The sequence below is a fragment of the Thermobia domestica genome, chromosome 18 (genome assembly GCF_964235325.1).
Source record: "Thermobia domestica chromosome 18, izTheDome1.hap1.1, whole genome shotgun sequence".
Classification (NCBI taxonomy): Eukaryota; Metazoa; Arthropoda; class Insecta; order Zygentoma; family Lepismatidae; genus Thermobia; species Thermobia domestica.
The window spans coordinates 40,278,946-40,293,489 of NC_137471.1; the positions used below are offsets into that span (position 1 = coordinate 40,278,946).

General features: G+C 34.4%; 1 protein-coding gene across 1 annotated transcript in view; it reads left to right on the forward strand.

The window, feature by feature from the left end:
• LOC145675558 (uncharacterized) overlaps nucleotides 1-11,246 on the forward strand; it is a 52,087-nt gene extending 40,841 nt beyond the window's left edge. The window contains exon 2 of the mRNA XM_081746065.1: nucleotides 6,591-11,246. Within this exon, the coding sequence (XP_081602191.1) occupies nucleotides 6,591-7,830 (1,240 nt within the window). The 3' untranslated portion in view covers nucleotides 7,831-11,246. The remainder of the gene's footprint in view (nucleotides 1-6,590) is intronic.
• Nucleotides 11,247-14,544: the final 3,298 nt, after the last annotated feature.

Here is a 14,544-nt window from a genome sequence, read left to right on the forward strand (position 1 = left end):
TGAATGATGTAATTCGAAATTCCATCTTGAAAAAGGCCATTTTGGTTTTGAAAATATATTTCGTAAGCGACTTCTGTAATTCAAATTTATGCTCACACATATAAGCAACTATTTACGTGATTATACTATTTGTAAACCTACGAAGTATAAACTTCACCACCAGCCAGACTTCTGCAAATTGTTGCTGTAAAGAATGTAATTGACATGGTTTTAATTGATTTATTAAGCCCTTACCTATCTTCTCATAATGGAAATAAATTTGCATTGTCAATTTTAGATGCATTTGGTAGATATTACACGATGTTTCTCATTAGAAATGCCACCATCATTTATGTTTTAAGATGCTTAGAATGTTACTACTTTGTAACCATGCTAATTCCGAAATCTATATTGGTAGACATTGGTGGATATTTTATATCACCTAAATTTAAGTCTAAAATCGAAGAATATGGTATTACAATTCAAAACTCCTTACCATCAGAAGAGCTCTAGTGTGGAACGAATTCATAGAGAAACAAAAATTTTGTTTAAAGTGTTGTGTAATTAAGAACATTCTTCTTGGGAGAGGTGCATTCCCCAATTTCTAGTTTTGCTGAATTATTATGTATGTAGTAATTTAGGTGTCAGCCCTGCAAGACTTCACTTGAACGCAAAACCTAATTATTCTCTATTGAAGCATTTTGCCATTGTAACAAACGAAAGTTGATGAAAACATACCTGTATTTTGGGAGAAAAAACTCATAATGGCTGACTACGGTAGGAATGAGAAGGTGAAAAAAGAAATATAAAATACAACGCAACCCAGGAAGGAAAATATAAAATAAAAGAAAATGATTTAGTATTTTTGTTGCAATCACGTTTGAGGTCAGCTGTAAATAAAAAGATTAGTAAATTCTTCATGCTCTATAAAGGTTCTTTGTTATGGAATATTAGGATCTCAGATAAAGTTTTTGAACTTATAGATCCTTTGAGTGGAGAATCTTGTAGCGTACATTCTATTCATCGTGTGAGAGTGTGCAGACGCATTCAAAAAACGAAAAACATGTTTTTAAAATTATCTAAGAAGCACCTTCGTGGAAAAGAATTTGATTCTGTAAAACAAAACACCGAAAAGGTAGATTGTTTTGAGCCTGAAACTCTGGTAAATATAAATTTTTCGAATGTGACTAAAGTTATTGTATTTAACGCAAGCGAAAGTAACAAGTTTAATGTCCAGCTGCTGCTTAAAAGAGATATTGAAATATACTTGTATTTACAATAGTTGAATGTTAAGTTCGAGTGTCAAAGACGCACTTTCATATTGACTTTTAATCATTTGTTAAATCCAAGAATGAATAGACGTGACATGTAAGAAAAATTCACGAACGCGGATTATATGTTAAAGAACATTCTAATATCAAATAATTGTCTAGCAATGCTATATTACATAAAAGAGATATGAGCTGAAAACTCGTTTATCTGAGTGGCCCTATTCTCTTTGATGCTTATGCGACAAGTCATTGTAACTGGTAGTAAAATCTTAAACCCCGTCAGTACGAAGTGAGTCGCCTAGCGTTTATGTAATATTGTTGGTGTAAACTAATGTACACTCTGAGTTTACTAGAATGAAAAAAATCTGTGTTACTGGAGATACTATTAGACGAGTATTCTGTTATGAATGACAACTCCCCTCTATTTTGTTTTTAAACTTAGGGTTCATTTTCCGTATTCTTTTTTATTCCTACCTCAGTAGAAGGTCTTTTTGGCATTCCAAAGTGTTGAGAAGAAACTTTAAATGTATGGTGCGGGAAGATAGACTTGTAAATTTAAGTGGATAGACGCTGGATAGCGTAAAAATATGGAGAATTTCCTTCTATCCGTCCTCATTCTTATCGTCACAGTACGAAAGAGTGGTAAGTAATTTATTTCATGAGTATTGTGTGATAATAATGTGTAAACTATAGTATTCATTTATAATTATTTTATTTGTATATTGCGTTAGAACGATATAATTAGTTTGAAAATGTTTTCTTATGTATATACAATTTTAAGTGTAGTATATATATAGTAAGTTCACTTATCTTCTTTTGTGGAATATTAAAGTACCATTGTTTTAATTAATGTATGTTCCATTTATTTGCGTGACAATACAACGATTCGTAATATCATGTGAATTTTATATCTGTATTTTGAAGAAGTTGCATTTATTTTTAGAAAAAGTGATTATCAGTATATTTTGTTTCCGTAAATTATATGTTTTGATGCAAAATAATAGATAAACATTTTACTTGTTTTGTAATGTTAAGAAGTATTTATCATGATTCAATGAATGTGTCTCTGAAAAATTTTCTATGAATGCAAAAAAAGAAAAAAAATATAAACGTTATATTGTTAATATAAAATAAGTGATGTTAAAATGTTTTGCATTTATTATATACGAAGCTTTTAATAATGTACTTGTATTATTGTTGGTAGTAAAAGCGCATATCTTTAAAAACATATCATAATATTCATTTATGTAGCAAAATATGTCATGCACATGATATTGTTTATCCTAGTAACAGTGCCTAAATGAACAAACTGCAAGCGAAGAAAGACTTTATATATAAATGCCTCGTGAGTTCATTTTATATGTATTTAAGTGTTTCATAAGTTCGTTATTTTTCTTCGTTGAAATAAGACACTTTCATTTGATGAAGTGATCGCCCAGCAAAAGTACTTACAAAATTCCCAGTGAACTGGTGTACTGCCTTTGAAATAGTGCTTTCAGTTGAAGAGAAATCACGGTATAGGATCTTGAACCTTCACAATTCTTTAATGGTGCACGTCCATTCCTTTCGACCGCCAATGTAACAGCTGCAAATTTACGCCTAATTTCATTTTTCACTCACGCATATTTTGCGCTTGGTGCTCAATAGTGGTGATATTCCAAATTCATTTAGTTCGCCTTGTGTGCGCCGTTCTTCAATTATGTTACGAGCTGGTGGTACCAAAGGAAACATTGGTAGAAGAAAACAAAGAAAACACGAAAGTTGTCTATGTGTTAGTGCAAACCATTGGTGCATTTTCCATTTTCAGCAAATCATGATAACGTAATGTAAGTGCATGACATTCATTATGACCAGTATACGGGACTACATGTTAATTTCACCTATTCTCAATGTTACATTTTAGATCGTCTAACAGATGCTAACCCACGTAACTGGATGGTAGACGGTTATGTTGAGTGCATTGAGCAGGTTTATTGAGTGACAACTGGAGAGAGGTATTGTATGTTCCGATCCTGCAGGTAATACAGTGCAAGGCTGTGTTGGCCGTGGTGAGGAATAGTGTTGGGCAGTGTGAATATTACAGGTGGGAAGAAAAAAAATGGGAATATTCCCGGGTTTTTTCCCTGGCATATAAATTCCCGGGAAGGAATTTATTTCCATTTCTTTACTTTTATCTTCCAAATTATGTGATCCACGGGGGGCGCGGTGGCTCAGTGGTAGAGCGTTCACCTCTGGTGCTTGGGGTCCCGGGTTCGGTCCCAGCCCCCGCCAAGTGAACTTTGTGGTGGACAAACACCGTCCTCGTGAGTTTTCTCGGGGTTCTCCCGTTTCCTCCCACATTCTTCATTCCACAATTTCACTCATCTCTCATTATCACCGTCTCCTTTAGCCTAACCGGCATAACCGTGGGACGTAAAACTCAAAAATTTCATTTCATTTTTATGTGATCCACACGATTAATTACTTTATTTTCCATTTATTATGATTTGCTTCTAGGTTTTAAATAATTTGGAGGTTTAAAAAAATTAAAATTCGTTGACTGCAATTTATATAACTAACAATATGACTTTTAAAGATCCACTTCCATTTGCACTAAAAAGTAGCAAAGTACTAATTTACAAATGATAAAAAGGGGCCCTTATGTAAAGTAATGTAGAAATTATGAAGAAATAGGTATGAAATACTATTAATAAACCCCGAACTACCGTTAGTAATTGACGTCGGCCTCTCTCCTCTCTCGGACTCGAATTTCTGAAGAGGTACTCGGACTTCTCTTATATGTGAATTAACTCATGGAAATTTTGAGAAATGGGTAGGAGGAAAGGTCCTGTGTGGCAATGTTGCGTGCAAAATTTAAAAGATGTCAGTATTTTGCAAATATTGTGAACATAAATATTTATGCACAAATTTTGATAAAATGGTGGGACATGTGTCTTGTGGCAGTTACTCAACCTAATTTGTTTATAGCACTTAAAAATTTAATATGTTTATAGTGTCAATAGTGGAGTCAAATTTACAAAACCCACTTACATATAAATTTAAACTGTTTAGCAGTTTAAAAGTATGTGGACTTACTATACAATTTTTCCACATATTTACTTGCATAGAACAAATTGTAAATAAGTATAAATTTATGCATATTCTCTAAATATAATGAAATATTAATAAGATAACACAATATCGTTCAGAAGATACATTTTAAAGACTCTTCTGGGGACAGCAGTAATAATACACTGCGATATAGAAACGAATTTAACTTTGAAATCGAAATATAGTAATAGAATGCAATTTTATTTGTGATTGCACATAATTTCCTGGAAAATTCCCATTTTTGGGAATCTTCCCAGAGAATATTCCCGGAAAATATCTTTCCGGGAAGTTACCCATCACTAATGACGAATCGAGCAGCTCCTGTGGTGGTTACTGAATGAAGAAACTGGTTTGTCCAAGACGCGTGAAACCGTACTATCGAGATGTTGTTCTGGAAATGATTAGTCCACCTCTTATCTGTTTTTCATAGAGAAAAACTGTATAAAATATCTATAAGCTCTTCTGCGGTCAGTGTCCCAACAATACGTGCTGTCTCCTACCTTAGCATCCTGTTCAAATCGGAAGTGCTGCTAATTAACTACTCTCTCAACATTTATCTCTACAGACTTAAAAGAGAAATGGAAAACTAGTAATAGCTTTTTGAGATGGATCCAGTGTACAAAGAAGAGATTCTATGTTCGATTTTTTTTACTCTGTTGAAACCAGTTATTAGAGATGCACTACTTCAAGTTTGAGCACTGAATTCGCATATTTTGGAAGTCCTAGTTTCACACTTTGAAACGATATAAACTTTTATTTTCAACTTGGGTCTTGTATAACACGATTAATACACCCCATCAAGTTAATACTGTTAGTCACACATAAAGGAGTAATAGCCATGTAACAGATATTTGGCAAAAGTTATGTTAATGGTTAAATAAAATATGCAGTCTTCAGAATTTGTCCTTCACTACCATCAATTTAAACGTTTATCCTGATTTGAAATATTATCCTAGTACACAGGGATGCTGTTATTTTCTTGTCTTTCAGCCAATGATGTATGTTTTAACCACGGCAATTTGTACCATTCCATCATGTACGTTGGTTATTTCACAGATTCCACTAACACCGTAACAATTGTTCTCAAACGCAAATATCTTAGAAATTTTGTAACATTCTGAATTTGATGGCGATAGTTGTCTTAGCGTAAGCAGAATGTTTCTTAGAGATTTTTAAACACTTTCCTATTTCCTTATTTCTATTTGTATGCAATACTTTGCCCGCTTCTTTCCTGTAGTAACTAGCTTATATAAAAAAGCTGAAGATATTAGCTCTCTGGTAAAGCCCAGGACTTACAACATAAGCGTAAGTTCGTGAGTTGTATTCCGTTTGTGTCAACTTTTAAGTATATAATGATATATTTCTTAGTTCATGTATAATTATGTCAATAAAGTTTCGTCCCGTTGATTTAACTTTAATTGATATGTGTGTCTCTGAAGTTTACTAGTTTATACAATTCTAAACGTCAATACTAATAATGTCAGGTTGTAGCAGAAATTTGTTTGGATGTGTGATAATTATGTAATTATTAATTGTTGCTGTAATCAATAGAATAAATTTTGTTGTTAGAATAGACCTATCACGGAGCTAAAGCTTTACTTGCAATCGATCAGGAGGGAGAAAATATCAGTTGACTAGATTTTCAAATGTTATCTCAACTGTAAATAATTCTCGACAAAGAACAAATTGAGAAAAGGATGATTTTCTCGTCTCTCACCTTCAATTAATTAAACTTAATGGTTACAAGTCCGGCGAATTAATTTATATCCCTTTCAACCCGGACTATTTCTTTAAAAATATTCAAAAGGAAACAAAGAAACGTGTTTTTCTAATCTATTATGATCTACCAATCCTAATAAATATGACCTAGTTTTTTCTTTAATAGTAGCTTTCGGAAAAATTAACTTGCACAATTCTGCAGGTTCGGCCGATATTGTATATTTTAGTGATTCTATCTACCTGCACAATTGTGTAAGTGAGACGTGAAAGGGTTAAAGAATGTTCCTAACACGCAGGAAAAAGAATGCTAAATTTTACTTACTTAAATAGCTTACTTATCGAGAGATAAATGAAAAGAAAGTTTTGAGAATAGAGAGATATGGAAACTCCTCCGTAGTTCTCGGTTACATTTTCCTACAAAATATCGTCTTAATAGAACAAAAATATGAAATAAAAAAATGATTTCATTTCTTTGTTCTTACTTATTAATTACATACATTCACTCTTACTTGTTTATTGAATTTGTTACAGGCACTACAACGAATTTGCTCTTCACAGAGAAGCGAATACGTTTAATGAATTACTAGAAACCTTATCTTACTCCGATGAGAAATTTCCAAACCAGTTTGGCAATGGATTTAATCGATCACCTTTGTCAAGACATATGCCAACATATAAAAGTGAAATGAATCTCACGTGCAAAAAGGGTGTAAAACCCTATAGTCAAAGATCGACATTGGCAAGCGATAAGATAATACGTACAGGTGAGAAATCCCATATCTGCGGCGAGTGTGGAAAATTATTCAGTGTACGTTCAAGCTTGGTTGGACACATGTTAATCCATACAGGAGAAAAGTCTCACACATGCGAAGAGTGTGGAAAGGCATTTCGTCAGCGTTCAACTTTGGCTGCACATACGGTAATCCATACAGGAAAAAAACTTCACACATGCCGAGAGTGTGGAAAGTCATTTAATCATCGTTCAAATTTGGCTAAACACATGTTAACCCACATGGGAGAAAAATCTCACACATGTGAAGAGTGCCATAAAACATTTCGTCAACGTTCAACATTGGCTAGACACATGTTAATCCATACAGGAGAAAAATCTCACACATGCGAAGAGTGTGGTAAGGCATTTCGTCTGCGTTCAACTTTGGCTGCACACATGGTAATCCATACAGGAAAAAAACTTCACACATGCCGAGAGTGTGGAAAGTCATTTAACCATCGTTCAAATTTGGCTAAACACATGGTAATCCACATAGGAGAAAAATCTCACACATGTGGAGAATGTGGCAAAGCATTTTATCGACGTTCAAATTTGGCTAGACACATGCTAATCCATACACCAGAAAAACCTGAAACATGCGAAGAGTGCGGAAAACGATTTAGTTCGCTTTCAACTTTGGCTAGACATATGATAATCCACACAGGAGAAAAATGTCACACATGTGAAGAGTGTGGTAAAACATTTCGTCAACGTTCAACTTTGGCTGGACACTTGTTAGTCCATACAGGAGAAAAACCACACACATGTGAAGAATGTGGTAGGGCATTTTCTCGCCGTTCAAATTTGGCAAGACACATGTTAATCCATACAGCTGAAAAATCTGCCACATGTGGACAGGGTGGAATGTTATTTAATCACCGTTCAAATTTGGCTAAACACATGGTAATCCACATAGGCCAGCAATCTCACACATGTAAAGAGTCTGGTAAGGCATTTCGTCAACGTTCAACTTTGGCTGGACAAAATGAAATGAAATGAAATTTTTGAGTTTTATATCCCACGCTTATGCCGGTTAGACTAAATGAGACGGTGATGATGAGAGATAAATGAAATGGTGGACTGCAGAAAGTGGGAGGAAGCGGGACAACCCCGAGAAAACTCATGCACACGGTGATTGTGGACAAATTTCACTTGGCGCGAGCAAAGCTTCAAACCGGCACTATAAGAACCAGACAAGAATGCTCTACCACTGAACCACCGTGGCCCCATTGCCTGCACAGATGTTAATCCATACAGGGAAAAACTTGACACATGCGAAAATTGTGGATAGGGTATTTGTCGATGTTCATATTTGCCTGCCACGTAAATCAATACACAAGAAAAGACTCATACGTGCCAAGAATGTATAAATGTATTTAGTCGTAGTTCTCTTCTTGGACAACACGTTGATAGATATAGACGAAACCCCATATTTGCGGAGAGTCTGAAAAACGCTTTAGGTTAAGTTCACATATTACTAGACATATGTCAATCCACACATGAAAAAAGGTTCACACGGAGCTACTCCGTGGCTAAGCGGTTGGCGTGGAAGACCTGCGTTCGATTCCCGGCGGGAGCTCATGTGGTTCGGATTCCACGTTAATCAGTAGGTCCACGTCTCATATAGCCTCGCTGCTCAAAGGGACGCTAAACTAAAATCAGCTCAAAATGTTCACATGTTCTAACAGTGCGCAAGCGTATTTACTATGCGCACAAGTTTGGCTACTCACACATTAATCACACCAGGAGAGAAACTTCACATGTGCCATGAGTGTGCAAAGGCATATAATCAACATTCAAATTTGGCTAAACATCTTAATCCACACAGGAAAAATAACCTCACACATGCGAAGAGTGTGAGTAGGGATTTAGTTCGCGTTCAATTTTGGCTAGACGTATGTTAAACCGTAGAGGAGTAAATACTCAAATATGCAAACAGTGTGGGAAGGGAGTTACTTCGCGTTCAAATTTGGCTAGACATATTAATTACTCACGGGAGAAACCAAATTGTGAAAAAGATTTAATCATCCTATTTGGCTGGACAAATGTTAATCCATAGATGATAAAAACATAATACGTGCCAACAACGTGGAAGAGGATTTAGTCATGAACCTGACCTTCCAAAACACACGTTGATATATACATATGCTTAAACAGCACATCTGCATAGATTGTGAAATAAGAGTTTCATGCACGTTCAAATTTGGCTACACATGCTAAACTACACAGCCGAAACATGTAACTCATGCTCAGATAATGGAAAGGTATTTCTCGTCGTTCAGCCATAGAAACACACATGTTGACTAACAAAGGTGAGAAATACAATATCTGTGGAGAGAGTGGAGGAGTGTTTTATCTGACTTCAAACTTAAACACACATTCTAATCTATACAGGGAAAAGATGCTCACAAATTCTGAGAATGTTTTAGGCGGTTTTGTGTACGCTGTAACTTTACTACACACATTTTAATTTACAGAGTAGAAAATTCTCAGACATACAAACACTGCAGAACGGGATTTAATGTATGGTCAAATTTAGCTGCAGACGTTGTAGTTCACATTGAACAAAAATCTTACAGATACGATGAATGTGGAAAGGGATTTAGTCTACTTCCATGTTTCACTACACAAATGTCAATCCATACAAGAGAAACGTTCACACATGTCTAGAATGCGGAAAATTATTTAGTCAATGTTTATACCTTAAAACACACACGTTAATACCAGTAATGGATAAATTCCCGGGAAGATATTTTTCGGGAACAATCCCCAAAATTGGAATTTTCTGGAAATATTTTACAGTTCTCCAAAATAAAATTGCACGGCCAATTGTTCTAAGTCCCTTAATATTGTAAGTTTGGCAACAGCGCATTCTGAGCTAAAGGAGTGTGCGAAATAAAAAAAAAAACTTCTGAAGACAACTAACAGTTTCTGTTTGAAATTCTCAGTTCCTATTTTGTTCTTTAAATAACGATACTTCTAGTTCCTTAGCATTGATGCAGCAAACTCTTTTCTTTTTTAAAAAGAAAACACACGTACTTCTTGAAGAAAAACAGAGATAGTCAAAAAAAGCAACGGTAGTTAAGGAATTGGTTATCTATCAATACAACTGAAGGAGGTTCTCTAGTTCTTCCGATAGCCATGCGTGTTAAGTATTCTATTTTTTGTGTTGATGCAAAATTTGTAAACCTGGTTCGAATCCCACTTGATGCTTTTTTAATTTTTCAGTTAGTCTTCCCGCACACTTTTATAGTATATATAGTACAGGGAGGTAATGAACTAGAAATCACAGGTGACTGCCACTACCACTCCTTTTCTTTAAAAAGCTATAATAAAAAAAAACACCCCAATTATGAGGTACTTTTATAACTAATGATTTCTCTTTTATATAATAATCTTTTGTATCATTAGAGTTGTGAACGTAAACAGATGTTCTGCAAATCACTTAAAATTTATAGTATATTTAATACATCCATTCTCTGTCAAAATGAATCTTTTTCACCAGCGTTCTGAAAACAACATCATTATATTTTCTGTGCTCAGAGAAACGATACGACAAATTACAGATTGAGCGTTGTCATCTAGTGGCCATAGACTAACTACTGACAGGAATAAATATATAACTATTATACGTAATGATGATCGTCTACTGAAAAAATCTGATTGGTTCCTGCTATTTTTAAATTTTGGTTGTATTTCTGAAATATTGTATTCTTTCAATTACAGTTATTGTCACTATAAGCTATATATTGATCGTTAAAAGTGTATCGAGTCAGAGAAAATAAATATTTGACGCATAAATTTCTCACTGCAACTTGATATCTTAATTCCCTCCTGATTTGCTAAACTCAGTCCCCCTTAGGAAAGGCAACGTGTTTTCAAAACTCGCTAGCGGTTCGCACAAGCTCTTCGACACGGTGAGTCGATTCGCAGCTGTCGTCTACCCAGGTCAATAGCAATATTTTGCTCCATGGTACATTTTTATTGTTTTGCCCGCTATATGTAAATTCTCTCAACGGCATTTCTGCCCGTGAGCTATTCAATTAACAACAGCGTTTACTAATCTAGCGATACGACTTTACTCTCCTTAATTATCATCAACCAACATAAGAGTTAGCAGATTATTTCTCCTGAATCGAGACCAGAAACTACTTTATGAGAAAAGAGGCGACGTGAAAAATTTTTAGACATGCGAGACGAAAGAACAATAATTCTTGAAAACCTAGATAAATCAGAGAATTCTATAAAAAATTACGAAACGAGAAGTTTTTATTTCTCCTGTTTCTCGTAAAAACATCTGCTATATTTCGAATTGAATTATGGTCCACACATCAAATATAAAGGCTTTACTACTGAGCCGTGAATCTTGTAAATGCTGCACTACTGATCTTTTTTCTTAATTTTATCTAGAAATTATATGAATACTTCCGAGTCACTAGTAGTCAACTAGAGCAGGGACGTAGCCAAGGGGGGTTAAGAGGGTCACCAGCTTCCCCAAATCTTGGCTTGGCCCCTTAAAATAGTTGTTTAAAATAATGTTACACGTATTGTTTCTATCCAACAATAAACGAAAAAGTCATCCATAGTAAACTGAAATTATTCCTACTTCTAAGAAAAGTTTATTTTTAAATCAATCTACAGGCTATTCCTTAAACGTTAAGTGAATAGCAATAAGAGTATAAGCTCAGTAACTTTGGGGGCTGGGTATCATCATCGTTCATATTGCGAGATTCTTTCAGCCCTTAAGAGTGATTCGAACCATATAGTTGCCTTGAGGTACTAAGGGCTAAAAATCTAAGCAAATGCACATTTTGTAACCGACCAACATTGTAAGACAAAACTGAAAGGTCGATTCGAATCAGTGGCTAGGTGGATGTCCCTTTCCCGATTGCTGGATTTTGCAGCATAGAACTTTATATTTTCATGGTTTTACGAGAAAGTATTGAATGTTGATTTACTTTCTTCTTTTCATAATGTTCAATGACGACTCTGGCAAAACAAAGAATAGAAAATGTCAACTATTTAGACCCTTACCTGTGCTGCTAACACTGCGCCTGAGAGGAAAAGGGTCCGCAAATTATCGGTAGTACACAATATGGGGTTATTCCATTTGCATATATATCTCCCCAAACTCAGATCCCTGGCTACGTCCCTGCACTAGAGTGTAATATACCAACATGAAAATCATATTTACTATTGAAGTATATTATATGATGATTTCGTATGTTAATATGTTGATTAATATCCGTCATTGTGTTCGTACAACCACTGTAATAATTTATGAATTGATACTGTGAATCGTGTAATACGAAAAAACTGGTATCTAAGATTTCATTGAATTGTTGTCCATGAGACTTGATAAATATCCTGTCGCGAAAATGAGACAAGAATTGTCGTTTCTCATCTCGTCTCTAACTTGGACATACACTTTTCGTCTCAACTCTTATTAGAGCATACACTTCTGGCTTCATTTCATAGACGACACGAGAAATTTCTTTATCCTGCACATTACTTTTTCCCTTCATCAAATACTCAATTTCTCAGTCACCTTTAATGAAACTTACTTTCATTTGCTTGATTCATCAAGTATTGAAATGTTAAGCTGACTTTAAAAAATTCTCTTTGAAGTATGATTTCTTTCTAATCTGATAATTTTTAAACGAAAAATTATCTATGCGATCTAGCATATAATACAAAGCTTTAAGAAGAACCTGTAGTTTTAATTGCTACTAAGCTACTATTCTCTTGAAATTTGTGCTATAAATATAATTTTAAAGACTTTTTAAATATAATACGTATGTTTCTTGTTACCATTATTCTCCGACAATAACAGTTTTAATGTAATATGATCTAAATTCTATGTCTTTCTCTCTCTCGTTAGAACTCAGTGCGTATCGTTGTCAATAACTATATATATATATATATATATATACATAAATATATATATATATATATATATATATATATATATATATATATATATATATATATATATAGTGATATCCAGAAATCCATTTCTGTAAAACGGCTTGCTTTTTTAATTTGGGCTGGCAAACTCAGCTCAGCACACTGTGCTAATGCCTGTCCTACTTTGTGTGACTTCCATTTTTTACGACTAAGTGACCTCTTATCCGACAATGGACAAAATGAAGGTAAATATAAATACGTCACATTTTTCTGTTTAATATGCAATATACAGCTACCCAGAGGAAAATAAGAAACAATTCAGATGTATTAGAATTTTTAATATCAAACGTATACACTCTATCCCGTAAAGAATTAGTGATAATTGAAAAGTGGGTTCAGGTTTTCGTTTAAAGTACATCCTAGAGACTATTGTTGTGTCACACATATCATTTCAATTCAAAGACTGTTGTGTTGTATACAAAGTGGAGGAATCAGTGTTTGCTGCCACGATGTCCACATTCCCATTCAATGCAGTTTTTCCACCAACTTCTACTTGCAACAGTCGCTTTTCATATGCCACATTATTACTGGAATGTCCCGATAGTTTTGCCCACTGCATACAAATGTTAAATATCGCGCTCCTACTATGTAAAAGAATAAAGATAAATTTTCAAAAAAGAAAACAAGTATTTTGCAAATAATCAGAAAAATGGATCAAAACAATGCGATCTTTCACTATAATTAGTTTTCGGATCTGTTGCCACAAGATTTTGATCGGGCCCTAGAGTTTTCATAGGGAATGAAAAATCATACTCAGTAAGGTGATGGTTTGTGTTTGACTAAACCCTAAACAGTTCTCTAGATACAAGGCTTGCATGAAAAATTTTGATTGAAATATATATTGGATCTTTTGACCCAATAAGTTCATATCCTCACTTGTGATAATAATCTAGCTTAAATTGATCTGTCAAATCTACCACTTTCCATTCAAAAAATATTATGTGATATCCAATATCCCGAAATCCAAGGTATAGGCCATACGTTATTCAATGTAGTTTTTGCATCAATACCCAGTTGCAAGATTTGCTTTAACTCCGTCCACGCGCATTGTTATTGCTAGTCTGTCGTAACATTTTTGGCTAACCCTGTATCTTTTCCACATGTGTGTTTTGTCACAAATAAATCAGGTACTGTCCACAGAATATTCTTCATCTAAGCATTTTTATACTTGTCAGGCTTTTTGATGTGGGTCCGTTTTGTCGCGAGGCCCTTTGAATCCAGAACCGTTTACGCGGGGCCGTTTTGACTTGGGCCTTTCTGATATGAGACATATATACTAATAGAAAGTTATTTTTCTTAAGAAACTTGGAGCTTTTACTTATCTTTTTCGTAAGTTATCACTACATACTTAATATAAATTATGTTAAAAGGAAATTTAAAATAATTTTACTGTACTTAATCCAATTTAATAAAAAATGATAATAATAAAATAAAATAATGCAATAATAAAAAGATGGTATAAAAGCTGAGTTTTCATGGTAATGTTGGATTCTTTCGTGTCGAACAACATGGCTTTCCTCAATGCTGCCTCTAGAAGGCCGGAGATAAGTACGTATTATGAAGCACTTCAGTTCATATTTGTAGTTAGCGAACCAAATATCGAAATATGTCTCAAATTTATTTTCCAGACCTTTGCCTCTTTCAAATATCCCTGGATCTGTCTCCGGTATTGCCAATTAAGACAGTCTCTAACCCTTGGAGCGCGCTAAGTTTCTCTCTTTCTAAACCCGTGTAGAATTTGGTCAT